The sequence below is a fragment of the Petaurus breviceps genome, unplaced genomic scaffold (genome assembly GCF_028583685.1).
Source record: "Petaurus breviceps papuanus isolate PSGF00001 unplaced genomic scaffold, PetGlider_PUasm1.0 90769, whole genome shotgun sequence".
Taxonomy (NCBI): domain Eukaryota; kingdom Metazoa; phylum Chordata; class Mammalia; order Diprotodontia; family Petauridae; genus Petaurus; species Petaurus breviceps.
This window is the reverse complement of record NW_027187341.1, coordinates 17,798,930-17,811,967: the sequence shown is the minus strand read 5'-3', so window position 1 is coordinate 17,811,967 and position 13,038 is coordinate 17,798,930. Positions and strand designations below refer to the sequence as shown.

The 13,038-nt window shown below is 36.1% G+C and overlaps 1 protein-coding gene across 1 annotated transcript in view; it reads left to right on the top strand.

Annotated features, from left to right (window-relative positions):
* LOC138146723 (cation channel sperm-associated targeting subunit tau-like) overlaps positions 1–13,038 on the top strand; it is a 123,378-nt gene that overhangs the window by 108,825 nt on the left and 1,515 nt on the right. Inside the window, exons 13-16 of the mRNA XM_069068824.1 lie at positions 1,111–1,596; positions 3,239–3,305; positions 7,399–7,529; positions 12,030–12,971. Of these exons, the coding sequence (XP_068924925.1) occupies positions 1,111–1,596; positions 3,239–3,305; positions 7,399–7,529; positions 12,030–12,971 (1,626 nt within the window). The remainder of the gene's footprint in view (positions 1–1,110; positions 1,597–3,238; positions 3,306–7,398; positions 7,530–12,029; positions 12,972–13,038) is intronic.

The window sequence follows — 13,038 nt, the reverse complement described above, 5'->3', positions numbered from 1 at the left end:
TGAAAACTTCACCCAAGTACTAGGCCAGCTTCCCACCACCACTTTTCTTTTCTTCCCAGGCTTGCCTGCTTCCTTTTCTACCGCCAACACCTGTTGCTACCAACCAGGGTGACTCTATTCCCAGGTCCAACTGTAGAACAAAACAGTCTCCCCGCTTCTCCCCTGACTATCCCTGAAGCCAAGCACACAACATTTTTGAGGTTTTTTATTGCTAGTAAGATTAGGGAAACGGGATGAAAGGCTCTACCCTAGCTCTCACCCCAGCCCCCATATTCCTTTTCATTGAGATCTAGGGAAAGACTGTGGAACCTCACAGAGGTGCTAATAGCTGCTGGTATTTATGTAGTGCTTTCAGATATGCAAAGCACTTTAGACATATATTTTCTCTTTTGCTTTGTTGTGCACAAAGCGCAGAAGTAAGATTTATGTTAGATTGAAAGTAAAACCAAGTCAGGCCACCCTGGGCATTTCATCACAGAGCAGTGGGGAGTAAGGGTGGTGATCTGATTCAGAGGAGCAGAATGGGGCCTTTGGGGTGAAGGAAATGGGATGTTTATGAGGTGGCCTCCCCAGGGCTGATACAATGGTAGTGAGAAGGGAAGGAGAAGCTGCTACAGGAGGTGGGGGTGGAAATGTGGCTGGCAGGGATAAGGGGAGGAAGGAAAAAAGAACCATGGTCACACCAGCAGGAGTGAAGCTTTCCTATGGCTATTGAGCATCTCAGGGTATCCATTTGTATACCAAGTACTTACATAAATTGGTCCTCCATAACTTGGAGGACAATAATTGTTCTTCTGTATATGCCTGGCCAAGGGAATTAATTAACTTTTATCTTTTAGAGTCTATAGAAACCTATATGAAAATTAAAGTTATATAAAGTAGAATGATCCCTTTTTGGGGGAGGGGATAGATGGCTCTCAAGCTAACAGAGAATAGTTACCTTAAGGCTTTATGCAATTGATCCTTCACATTTAGCACAATAATTACAAATATTTGATAATAGGGTTATTTGCTATGTTTAAGGGCGTGAATAATTTTATTTTTTATATTCAATTTTGATATTTGCTAATTACCAATGAGTACTAAGTAGTTTTATTCAATTCTTCCTAGTTGCCTGTCAAAACACCTGAAGTTAAGAAGAGCCTGCCACTGGCAGAAAAGAAAGCGGAACTTTCAGATTCATCTTTGATTATTCAAGAAGATGCTGAAACAAAAACTGAAAGCCTTCCTCCTGAGGAAAGTACCCCCTTACCTCCTGTTTTATTAAAAAACAAAGATATTTCAGTAGAATCTGTAGGTGAAAGAGATGATATACTAGTAAGTGAAAACACCGAACCTGAAGGAGAAATGTCAGAAGTCATCACAAACCCACCTTCTCCAGAAGCAGAGCCCAAACAAAGCGACACAGGTCCAGAGAGAATGGACTCAGTTCAATCTGAAACAAAGTTGAAAAGTATAATTTTAAGCCCAGATAGAAGAAAGAAAAGCACAGATGAATCTGTATTAGAAACAAAGAAGCAAATTTTAAGGCAAGAAAGCAGACAGAGCTCAGAGCTTCTTCAGGAGCTAAAAGAAGACTCCGAATCATTCACAAAGGTACCTGCGTTCACATTAAGATTGCACAGCCATTTAACAAAGATAATTATTTAATAGAACAACAACAACATCAAGCCCTTGAAAAGGAATGGAAAAGAGTCATACTTGCTAAGGCATATATTTTTCAGACTCTCTGACATTCTGATCCTACTTCTAATCCCCCTAAAGCCATTTGAGACAACAACAAAGTGACTTTTAATTTTTTTAAATGCCTAGAAAGAAATGAGCCTCCAAATTTTTAGTTTTGAAAATTTAAACCTTTATAGTAAAAGCAAACTTCCTGAATAGTCTTGTTATCCATATAAAAAGTGGGTTTAAATTGTTGTATTGGATATTTTAAAACTAATTGTTAATTCAGTGAGTACATTTTATATATTTTAAAAACTTTGACTTGCATAAAAGCTAGAATGTTGAAAGGCTTGAGGCAGGAGAAACTAATTAGGAGGCTACTGAATTAATCTAGGTGAGATGATGAGGACTTGAACTAAAGTGCTAACTGTATGAGTAGAAAGAATCCGTTGTTTTAAGAGATGTCATGAAATGAGAAACAGCGAGATTTGGTGTTCTTTTATGTGTATGCACTGCTTACATGCACTCTTTCCTAACACAACACACTGTCTAGAGGTATTTCTTGCCTATTACCTTATTTATCTTCCATCCTTAATTCAGGCACTTGAATGTTTTGGTTTTTTTTTTTATTCACCTGGGGGTGAAGCCAGCACTTTAGCTCTTCTTTGGTCATTACCTCACTGATATAGTCAAAAAAGACCACAAAAGGGCCTGAACCTGGAAACTGTTGCAAAGAGGAATCATTAGAAAAATTTAAAACAGTGATTTTTGGAGAGTCAATAAATTTCCGTGGCTTGTTGATTAATAGCTAATTGATTAGTATTGGAAATTTAAATATTCTTGGAAAAGATATCAAGACATCAAAGGTCATAGTTGATATCTGTCCAGCAACATGATCTACATTTTGGTAATGTAATGGCTTACACTAGCATGATATATGAAAGGGATGTTAAATTGGTATAATAAATGGAACAATCATTTTAAAAAATTTTGAGTTCCAAGTTCTCTCCCTCTCTTCCACACCTGCCCCTCCTTAAGAAGGCAAGCAATTTTTATTTCACAGGATTATTGTGAGGAAAACACTTTGTAAGACTTAACACACTATATAAATGGAGCTATTATCAGAAAAGCTGATATGATAAATGGAAGTCTAAAATCTTGGCAGTGCTACCAGATGTGACCTAAAGTTATTCTGGTAGAAAGGCCTTATTCATTTTCTCATGGTTCAGAGATCTATGATAAATGTTTTCCATGATGCCATTCCTTTCCTTTTCTCTTTCCCTTAAATTCTTTTTCTAGGCTTTGAAGAATGGTTAGATGTCCTTAATCTAAGAGGCAGTATCACCTCTTTCTCTCTGCCTAACCTCCCCTAACAATACTTTCCTAACTCAGTATTCTGTTCCAGTGTGCTGGTACCTTTTTAAGCAGTTAAATTTTAGTTGGATTTTTTTTTCATCTTTATGTAAGATTTTTTTAAGTTAAATTTTTAGTAACTTTCAGTCACAAAATAATGCTAAATTGGTAAAGTTAAATACTAATGATATCCTTGTTCATTTTTTCTTGTCTGCTTCAGGTGTCTGTTCCTCGACATGTTTCTTTCAGTATTTCACATGAAACCATAGAATTACCCTCAAATGCAGGTATATTATTATTAATACTTCAATACTTAATATAATATTACAAATATTTAAGTTATTGTATAATATTTCAATCCTTGTCCTGGCAAAACCTGAAACCAGAATTCAAGGCATAAGCTTTCCTATTTAGTTTTGAATTCAAAAACAGAAGTTTCATCTATTATATTAAATGATAAATATAAGTAACATGAGATTAAAATATTGATGGGAAACCTAGCTACTTTGAATAATCAAATGAAAGGAGAAATAAATAAATATATCTTAGGAGTCATCTAATTTAATACACTGCTCAGTGACTTTATGAAATGAAACTCGAGATACAACGAGCTATATAGTTTAATCTATTGAAAACTTGTAGAGGATAAGCTTTCTAGGTAAGTGAGAGACAAGAAAATGCCATGGGAAAAAATATTTGCCGAGGGGCTCTTCAGTGAGTAGACACAGTAGAAGGGCACAAGGAGGCACTGTGAATGTGAAAGTGGAGGCAGCTTCCAGAGAGCAGCAGCTTGCCTAGAATTCTGTCTCACTTTAAAGTGTAGTGAAGCTGCTGAGAAGAATGACACCATGAGTGGAAATGAAATGCTAGAATGAATAATGGGTCAGATCGAATACAAGGACAAAAATAAAATCGTGCCTATGATCAAGGAGCTCTCATTTTACCTAGGGATACAAGATATGTAGACATGTATGTAGACACCTAAGTATGAGGTAATGTGAGAAGGGATAGGTCACAAAGAACTAGGGGACCAGGTAAGGCATCACTGGCAACTAGAACTGGGTATTGAAAGATGATTAGGATTCTGAGAGGTAGAGACTAGGAGAGAGTGCCATCTAGGCCTAAGTGCAGACACTTTGGGGAACAGTCAGAAGTCCAGTGTGGATGAAATTGCTGAACTGCTGCTCAGATACTATGCCTAGAGTTAGAAAGACTTCGATTTCGAAGGCCTAGCATTATCTTAATTGCCAGTTTCAAAAGGCCATTGCCAGTTTCAAAAGCACCAGGACCTTGGACACGAGACCTGGTACAGAACCAAGTTAATTCTGTAATATCTTCTGTGTATTCCTCATCCCTTGCCATCCTGTGACATAGTTGAAAAGCTGGCACCAAGTGTGAGTTGTCTGGTCCCAGAGGATCTAGCCTTCTGTTCCAAACTGTTATTTTCATCCAGAACTTTTTCTATTTGGGGAACAAACACTGTCATCAATATAGCCCTTCATTATCACAGGGCCTTGTAGGGTGAGGGTCCCAACTAACTTCCTTAGTCCTATGGCAAGTAAATTCACACATTAAGCTGCTCTGGTCTCTCTGATGCAGAGTTACTGCCTCTTGAAGTGAAAACAACTTTTCCCAGATACTTCTCCCCATACTCTCATCTCCACACAGCCCAAGCCTACCACTTCCTAGTCACAGAATAAAAGAAGAGTTAGAAAGGAATTCAAAAGTCCAACCCATGCCTGAGAAAGAATTCCTAGATATTCTACATATTTTTCATGAAAACATCCAATGAGAAGAAACCCATGGTTTGGGTCAGACTGTGTAGGGTTTTTTTTTTTAACTTTAATTTATTAATTTGTTTGTTTCCTTTTAGTTTACAGGATTCAATTCCACAATTCCTTGAATTTCACATTTTGTCCCCCTCCCTCCCCTCCCCCCCATAGCGGCTTATTATCAAGTATAGGATCTGTATATACTTTCACATTATACAATGGTCAGGTTATAAGGATGGATTGTACCAGCTGGAATGAAAAATGGTAAAGAGGACATAAAATCAAATAAGAGAACGAAAAAGATCAGGTATTTTGCTTCCACCTGGATATAAATTTAGTTCTTTCTAGTTCTTTCTCTGGATGCACGTTTTTCTCTCCATCATGCGTCTTTTGGGAATGACTTATATCCCTGTATTGTTTGTGTAGGGTTTTTAAAAGTTAAACAAAGGAGTTTATATTTTATCCCAGAGACAATAGGAAACCGCTGGAATTTACTGACTAGGGAAGTCACATAGTCAGGTCTGAGGGTAGTCAGCAGTGTCAAATGCAGTGAACAGGTCAAGAAAAATTGAGACTGAGAAAAGTCCATTAGGTTTTGTGATTAAGAGATCATTGGTAACTTTGGAAAGAACTGTTTCAGTTGAATTCTGAAATGAGGAACCAGACCGTAAAGGCCTCCAGAGAAAAGTGAGAAGAACAATAGTAGAGGCGATGATCGTTGGCAGCTTTTTTTTTCGAGGGTTATGGCTGAGAAAAGGAGTTTCTTTTGAATTGGACATTGCTTTTCATAGGCATCTTGCAGTTGGGATTTTTGTGCCAAGCTTCAGTGCTACTCACGAGCTTCAATTTGTCTCCTTACATTAGAATCTCTCATTAATCTTTCTTTTAGTCATACTTTGTCCATATACATATAGATGTTTGAAAACATGAGTCTTATAACTTGCTCCTTTCTTTCAGACTTTTATGTGAATTTCGGGTGTCTCTACCGCTGTGCTTTCTTATACCGAAGCTAATGGTTTCTGGTTTGGTGGTTATACATAAACATTTTTTTCCAATTAAAAATCCAAGCTATAATAGAACGAAACACTTAAATAAAACACTAAATTTTGAAACAGATTTAAAGCATTTTCATGACACCCCCAGTTTTTTTTTTTCACTTTGTATATTTGGCCTAGAGACATAAGAGTTAGTAACCTTCAAAAACCTTTAACAAATACGTTACATTAATACATTTAGAGATTTTAACTGAAGTACTTTTTGCAAAGCAGTATTATAGAGTTTTAGAGGTCCCAAATAACACTCTCAATGCCCTTCATGAATTTGTAGAAACTGTAAGTAAGAATTTATGTGATAGCCCCCAAGTTTTATTACTGTTTGGGCGATATGGAATTGAATTTATTAAATAGAATCAAGATCAGTAACAATAAGGTTTCATACTCTATGAATTCATAGTCTACCAGTTTTCAAACAAGCCTAATACAAACTATTTTTTTGAATATCTGTATAGAGTGAAAGACAGCAGGATACCAAAATAGCTGTTACTTGGGTTAGTATAAAATGAGGTAACTCTAAGTAGGATGGGCAGAAACCTAACATCGAAGTATAGCTTAGAATATTTTGAATAGAGGAAGAAGCAGTAAATGTCAGATCATTTTGGAATTTGACAATCAGAAATGAGTAGGGTCTTTTTTGTTGCATTTTGTTTAAGTTTTTCTCTTTTTAATATGAGACTGAATCAGAGAACTCCCAGATTCTGCAAGCAGTGATTTAAAATTATAAGCAAAGGACTATGTATGTATGTAGGTATCTGTCTGTCTGTCTTTGTCTATATATATGTATATATATGTACATGTTCACACACAAATCTGTGTGCATGTACACACACACAAATACATAAATATGTAACAAGATTTATATAAATACATAGCCACTTACATCTCTATTCCTTTCTGTACTTCTCCATGATACCCCTTCCCCATGTCTTCCCACCTCCTTTTCCATCTATATTATTAAAAACCATATACTAAATGACTAGTTACATGACACTATGCTGGGCACTATGAACATTAGCATTTACAAAAATAGGTGTGCTCACTGCCTTGAAACACCAACAGCCAAAAACATTTTTGAAAATCAACCTATTCAGTTAACATTCATTCAGTGTCTATTATGAGCAAGGAGTCACTGTACTAGGTATCCTGCACACAAAAACAAAAATGACATTGTCCTGGTTATCTATTGATCATTTCATAGTGTATATAAGAATTACTAAGAAGATGTGTGTGTATATATATATCAATACAATGCATATTTATGCATACACATATGTGCATGTACACTGTATACTTGTGTGTACACATATGTGTTGTGTGTGTACATGTGCATATATGCACATGTGTATATTCAGAAACACAGTCTCCCGTCCACATAAATCTTTTCTGTAATTCCTAAACACACTGTGTAAACTCAACAACTTCTCTGCAGTTACATAGCTGTGAAGTTGTCAGGTTTCTGACTGGGCCCAGTGTACTTTCTATTATATGACAGACCTTCTCACAGCTGCTATATGATATTATAATTGGCTAATTATTTCTTAATTCTTTTCTAGATGTGCTAAAAAGAGGGGAGTTTCAAGGACATATTAGCTTAGATGAAAATAAAGACAAGGATGTGGGAAAGGAAAAGTATAAGGAAGGGGAAGGTGAGAAGAGTGAAATAGAGGAAGAAGAAGAGAACGAGGTAAACAGAGACCAATAATCCTACTAGTTTATTTAATCTTTAAAATTTAGTTTGACTTAATCTTTATTAAAAGTGATATGACATGGCAAAGATCTTCGTAAAAATCTTACAAAGGAATGTGAGAATGAATTAAATATTAGTAAACATCTGTTGTTTGATTATTTGCAGATTTAGTAGGTATTGCCTAATAATTACAATAAACCTTACTACATAGTATGTGACAGGAAATATAGGATACTCAAATAGGATGTAGGATAGAGTACCCAAGAAATCAAGGTGATAGCCTAAACATTGTCAATTTTGTGGCATCAGGAAGTCTGCATACCAAGAAATATTAATCTACCATTTCCTGAAATTTAATGAATAAAGATGCTTTCTTTTGGGTCTTGAAGGCTTTTTAATGTTAAGAGTGTCTGATAAGGGAGGGCTAGGTGGCTCAGTGAATAGAGCACCAGTCTTGAAGTCAGGAGGACCTGAGTTCAAATCCGGCCTCAGACACTTAACACTTACTAACCATGTGACCTTGGGCAAGTCACTTTACCCCAATTGCCCTGCCTTCCCCCCTCCAAAAAGAAAAAAAAAAGAGTGTCTGATAAATATACAACTACCCTGTTGAATTATTAAAACTCATCCAGAGATATTCAACTGCTAAAGTACCAAAAGGATCTCTAAGACTGTCCCACAGGATAGAGCCCAAAGAATAACTGTTTCAAGAATCTAGTATTCTGAGAAGTCCAGTGAGCCAGAATGTGGGTATGGGGCCAACTCAGAGGAGTTTAATAGGGATAAGCTAAACTTGACAGGGACTACTCAGTCTTACAAGAAACTTATTCAGCTATTTAAGAGCTCCAGTGAGCAAAGAGCAAAGTACAAACCATCGTTTCTGTGCCACTGTGCACAACAATCTCAATAAGTTCATCTTCATCATAAAAAAATGGACAAAATTAACAACTGAAATAGCACTCTAAGACCTATAGAGGGCTTTACCCGCAACGTGTAGTAACTGATTTAGAAATACTATAAAAAAGAAAAAAAGAAATACTATAGAAAGTTTACTTGTAGGAAATCAAGGAAGTGTCTTTGAGATGGATGAGTGATACAGGGACCCAGTTACTGGAACTGGGGCACATGGACAGGACTTCCTTATCAGGAATAATAATCTCATTTTACAGATGAATAGACTCAGAGAAATGAAGTAGTTGCAGTTCTGTCTCTACAGTTGAAATTCAAATTCAGGTTCTCTAACTTGCAGTGGTTTGACAGCTGGTTTGAAACCTGACATTGAAGTATGCTTGAGGACAAGTACTTTGTAAGTATGCTTGAACCATGAAGGATATTGATTTAACTTGATTGAACCTAGGTCAGGATAAAGGTATCTGGGATCTAAATAACATCAAGCATAAAAGGTCACCAGAGAGAATTGATTTGTTTTATAGAAAATATATTGACTATAAAAACAAAAGCATTTGTGTGCGTGTCTGTTTGTATAGGCATATCATAAGGAAACAAAAGAGGGGAAGGAAGAAGAGGGAGGAAAAAGAAGAAGGAAATAGAGATGAGTTCCTCATTTCATTAATTCAGGGGAGATAGATTTCATACCACTTTGGCTAGGTTTATACGATCTTTCTCTACTGCTCCCACCCTTCCCTACCCCCATATGCACACTCCTATATGGTCAGATAGGAATACATACTTTTAGCCCATCCCTACCATTAACCATAGTTGCTGTTAAAAGCATAGAATTTTATTTGAAAAAAGGACTTAGAAGAATGAAACATCTGATGAAGCCAAAACCAGTCTATTTAGAAATTTTACACAAAATTTACTTGCAGGAAACCAAGAAGAACTTCGACACGGGAAAATCATACAAGAACCCAGTTACTGAAACTGGAGCACAGGGCTTATTATAAGAAATAAGGCAAAGAGCACAGTTACTAGAAAGAACCAACGTACAATGGTCAGAGATGGAATGGCCAAAAGGCTAACTTGCTACTGAGTCGGGGGCTATGGTTCCAGAGATCATTGTATTACCTCTGCTTGGGGCTGGCCTATTCCAGAACCTGTGGTAAGGAGTGGGGAAATGAGGCTAGGAATGCCAAATCAAGGAGATAGAATTTCATTGTCTAGGTATTGGAGAGCCAGCACAAGTTGGGTTCAGGGTCGTACTGTCAGATGCTTAAAGCTATTGAAATAAAACTTGGGCTACTTGTGTTAACTGGAGAAGCACCATCGTTTAGAAGAATGAATGCTGAATTTGTGATTGGAAGATCTGACCTTGAATTCCATTTCAAGCTCCAGTTATGTGAGCGAGTCATTTCATGTCTGAGACTTGTTCTCCTCTGCAATAAGATGGGGATAATGATGCTTGTACTGCATCTATTCACAGAACCACTGCGAGGAGAGTGCTCTGCAGATCTTAGAGTACCACATGAATCTGAGTTACTGTTATCATATCTGGGCTCATAAATGCATTGCCCGTCTGATTAGCTTTGTATGTAATGGTGCTCCCTTCCTGCCAACACTACACATCACATGAGATAATAAATGGGAAAGTGCTCTGGAAAAAAGTAGTCATGTGCTATACTAAGGAGAAGTGGGTTTTTCCCCCACATGTGGACTGCCACCATGGATGTATATTGATATACTAGAGAACTCCAATCCCCCTGACAACTATCTTGACAGTTCTTATAATCTTCATTTAATGCATAAAGAGAATAAACTCAAGCATTGTTAGGACTGTTTGGACTTTTCTGTTTTCTGTATTGTGAATCAAGAGACATTGAAAAACTCATCTTGGCATCATGTCTGTCACATCATTATCATTAAGAGTTTTTCAAAGCCAAGTTTAGTCACACTGCATTGTGTTTAGGTATTTTTTTCCCTCTTTACTTCTGCCTGAATTGGTATGTAGTTTTTCTTTTTCTAATGATACTAACCTTTTTCTTTGTGAATGATTTGAGCTTACAAGTTCAGTAGGAAGATTTAAAGTAAAATATCATAGAAGGTAGAGCTGTAATCTTTATACTGGTAAAGACTTTGATAATTGGAAAAACCTACCATGTTGGGATTTTTGTGTGAAAAATACTTAGATTTAAAGTTACCCTTTTACCATGGATGAAGTACTGTCATAAAAGTTCAATGATCTGGGGCAGCTAGGTTGGCTCAGGGAATAAAGCACCAGCCCTGGAGTCAGAAGGACCTGAGTTCAAATCTGGCCTTAAACACTTAACACTTACCAGCCATGTGACCTTGGGCAAGTCACTTAACCCCAATTGCCCTGCCCTCCCCCCTTCAAAAAGAAAAAAATTTAAATTTTAAAAAAATTCAATGATCTCTGGGAGGAATTCTGTAGTCTAAAACTGAGGATTTTTTTTTTCAAGATTGTTATTAGGAATACATATGCAGAAGACTACTCTTTTAGAGAAGCACATCCTGAACGCATGCCACTATTTCAAGGGGTGAGTCCTCAGTTATCCTTGCTTATCAACTGATATGTTTGTTTTCTTTTCTGGTGCATCTATATACATATTTTAGGCATATGAATTCAAAATAGTGCTTAGCATAGTAGGCACTTAATAAATGTTTATTGGTTTGTTTATTGTTTGCTTATGTTGTTTATTGATTAAAATATATAACACTGATAAAAACTGATATGCTAAATTAAAAATAAAGCAAATATGTTATCTAGTTCATATTTTAAAATTAATATATATTTTATATGTATGTTGTATGATGCAAGCTCTTTACTGATGGAATTAATCATTGTCTCTTTTGGTAAGAATCTAATCATTGCCATTACCAAATCGCCTATACATATAACACGAAAATGTTCCTGTTATCACAGAACTGGTTTTGGTACCCTCTCTTACCATTGCTAGATGAATTTGAGCCTCATCAAATAATGAGGCTACATTTTGGCATGGTACCATGTTTTAAATGCAGGTTAAGTGGAGCACATCAATAACTTCTGACACCTTGCCTTAAGGGCAGATGCCAAATAACTTTACACATTTGATTTTATGAAATTTTAAAAGATTACGCAGCGGCATATTTTGCATTTCAGAGTCAACCTGTGTCTCTCTTAGTGTATGTAAGGTATTTTTATGTTTATAGGACTCATTGGTAGAGTCAGTTACTATCTAATCAAAACCAGATTATATCAATATTATTAATTGAATTGATATTTAAAGCTCTATTGTGGATTTTTTGTTAAGGAATATGCTGTTAGACATTATGTACTGGTTCATCAAATATATCCACATAGGCTGATTTTTGCCCCTGGGAGCTAAATAAAATCAATTTTAAAATGTCACTTTTTTCTGTCAAATTTTAAATGTTCCTTTAAAAAACAATACCTTTCTTTATTTATGCTTATGATCATACTGAGTAGAAATGTGCTCAGAGAAAATTAGGTAAGGATGTCTTGCAAATTCAAAATATGAAATGTTTCAAAATTTATTACTGGTGTTTATTGTTTTTATTTTGTGTTCAATATTACAGTGCCAGAAAACCATCATTATTAAGAGGGAAAAGTTTGAGCCTTTTTTAAGGAATGCAATTGAAATTCCCATTGAAGATGATAAAAGAATCCAAAATTCATCTGTTTGTACAGTTGTTAGAAAGGATACATCAAATACAGAGATGATAGAGCATGAAGATCAAGACCCTCCTTATGCACCAACTTCCTCAAGCTTAACAGAAAATTCTTCCTGGGACTCCAATCCTGACATCTTTACAATAAAATCTTTAGATACTGAAGAGATGGAAAGAAGACTATCAAGTCTTTCTTTAGAAAGTTTTGAGGGAGAATCAGCCTTTACTATAGATATAGATTTGGTTGGGAAACAGCAGGAAAACCTCCTCACAGAGCTATTGGATCTTAATCCAAGTTTGGAAAAATTAGAAAAAACAGTGGTTCTAAAGTCAATTTTAAATGATGACTTGAAGGACCTTTCAGAAGAATTATTTTCAAAGCAAGGATTCCTCATGGAGATTGAGGTAGAAAGGAAAAGCCAGAGTTCGAAGACCTTAGATGACAAAACATTAGTTAGCTTGGAGACTGATGTATTGGAGAATGCTCAAAATGAAATCAAGATTGTGCAGAGTGAACAGACTGAGCTTTCTGGAAAGAAAAGTTCAAGTACAAAATTTTCAAAAAAAGACCTCAAGATTGTGCAGAATGAACAGCTGAGTGAACTTTCAGGAAAGAGAAGTTCAAGTTCAAAATCATTTAAAAGTGACCTCAAGATTATGCAGAGTGATAAGTTGAGTGAGCTTTCAAGAAAGAAAAGCTCAAGTTCAAAATTTTCAAAAAGTGACATCAAGAATGTTCAGAATGAACAGTTGAGTGAGCTTTCAGGAAAGACTAGTTCAGGTTCAAAATCTTCCAAGAATGACCTCAAGATTGTTCAAAGTGAGCAGTTGGGTGAACTTTCAGGAAAGGCAAGTGCAAGTTCAAAATATTCTTTTAAAAATTCCCTCAAGAGTGTGCAGAGTGAACAGCTGAATG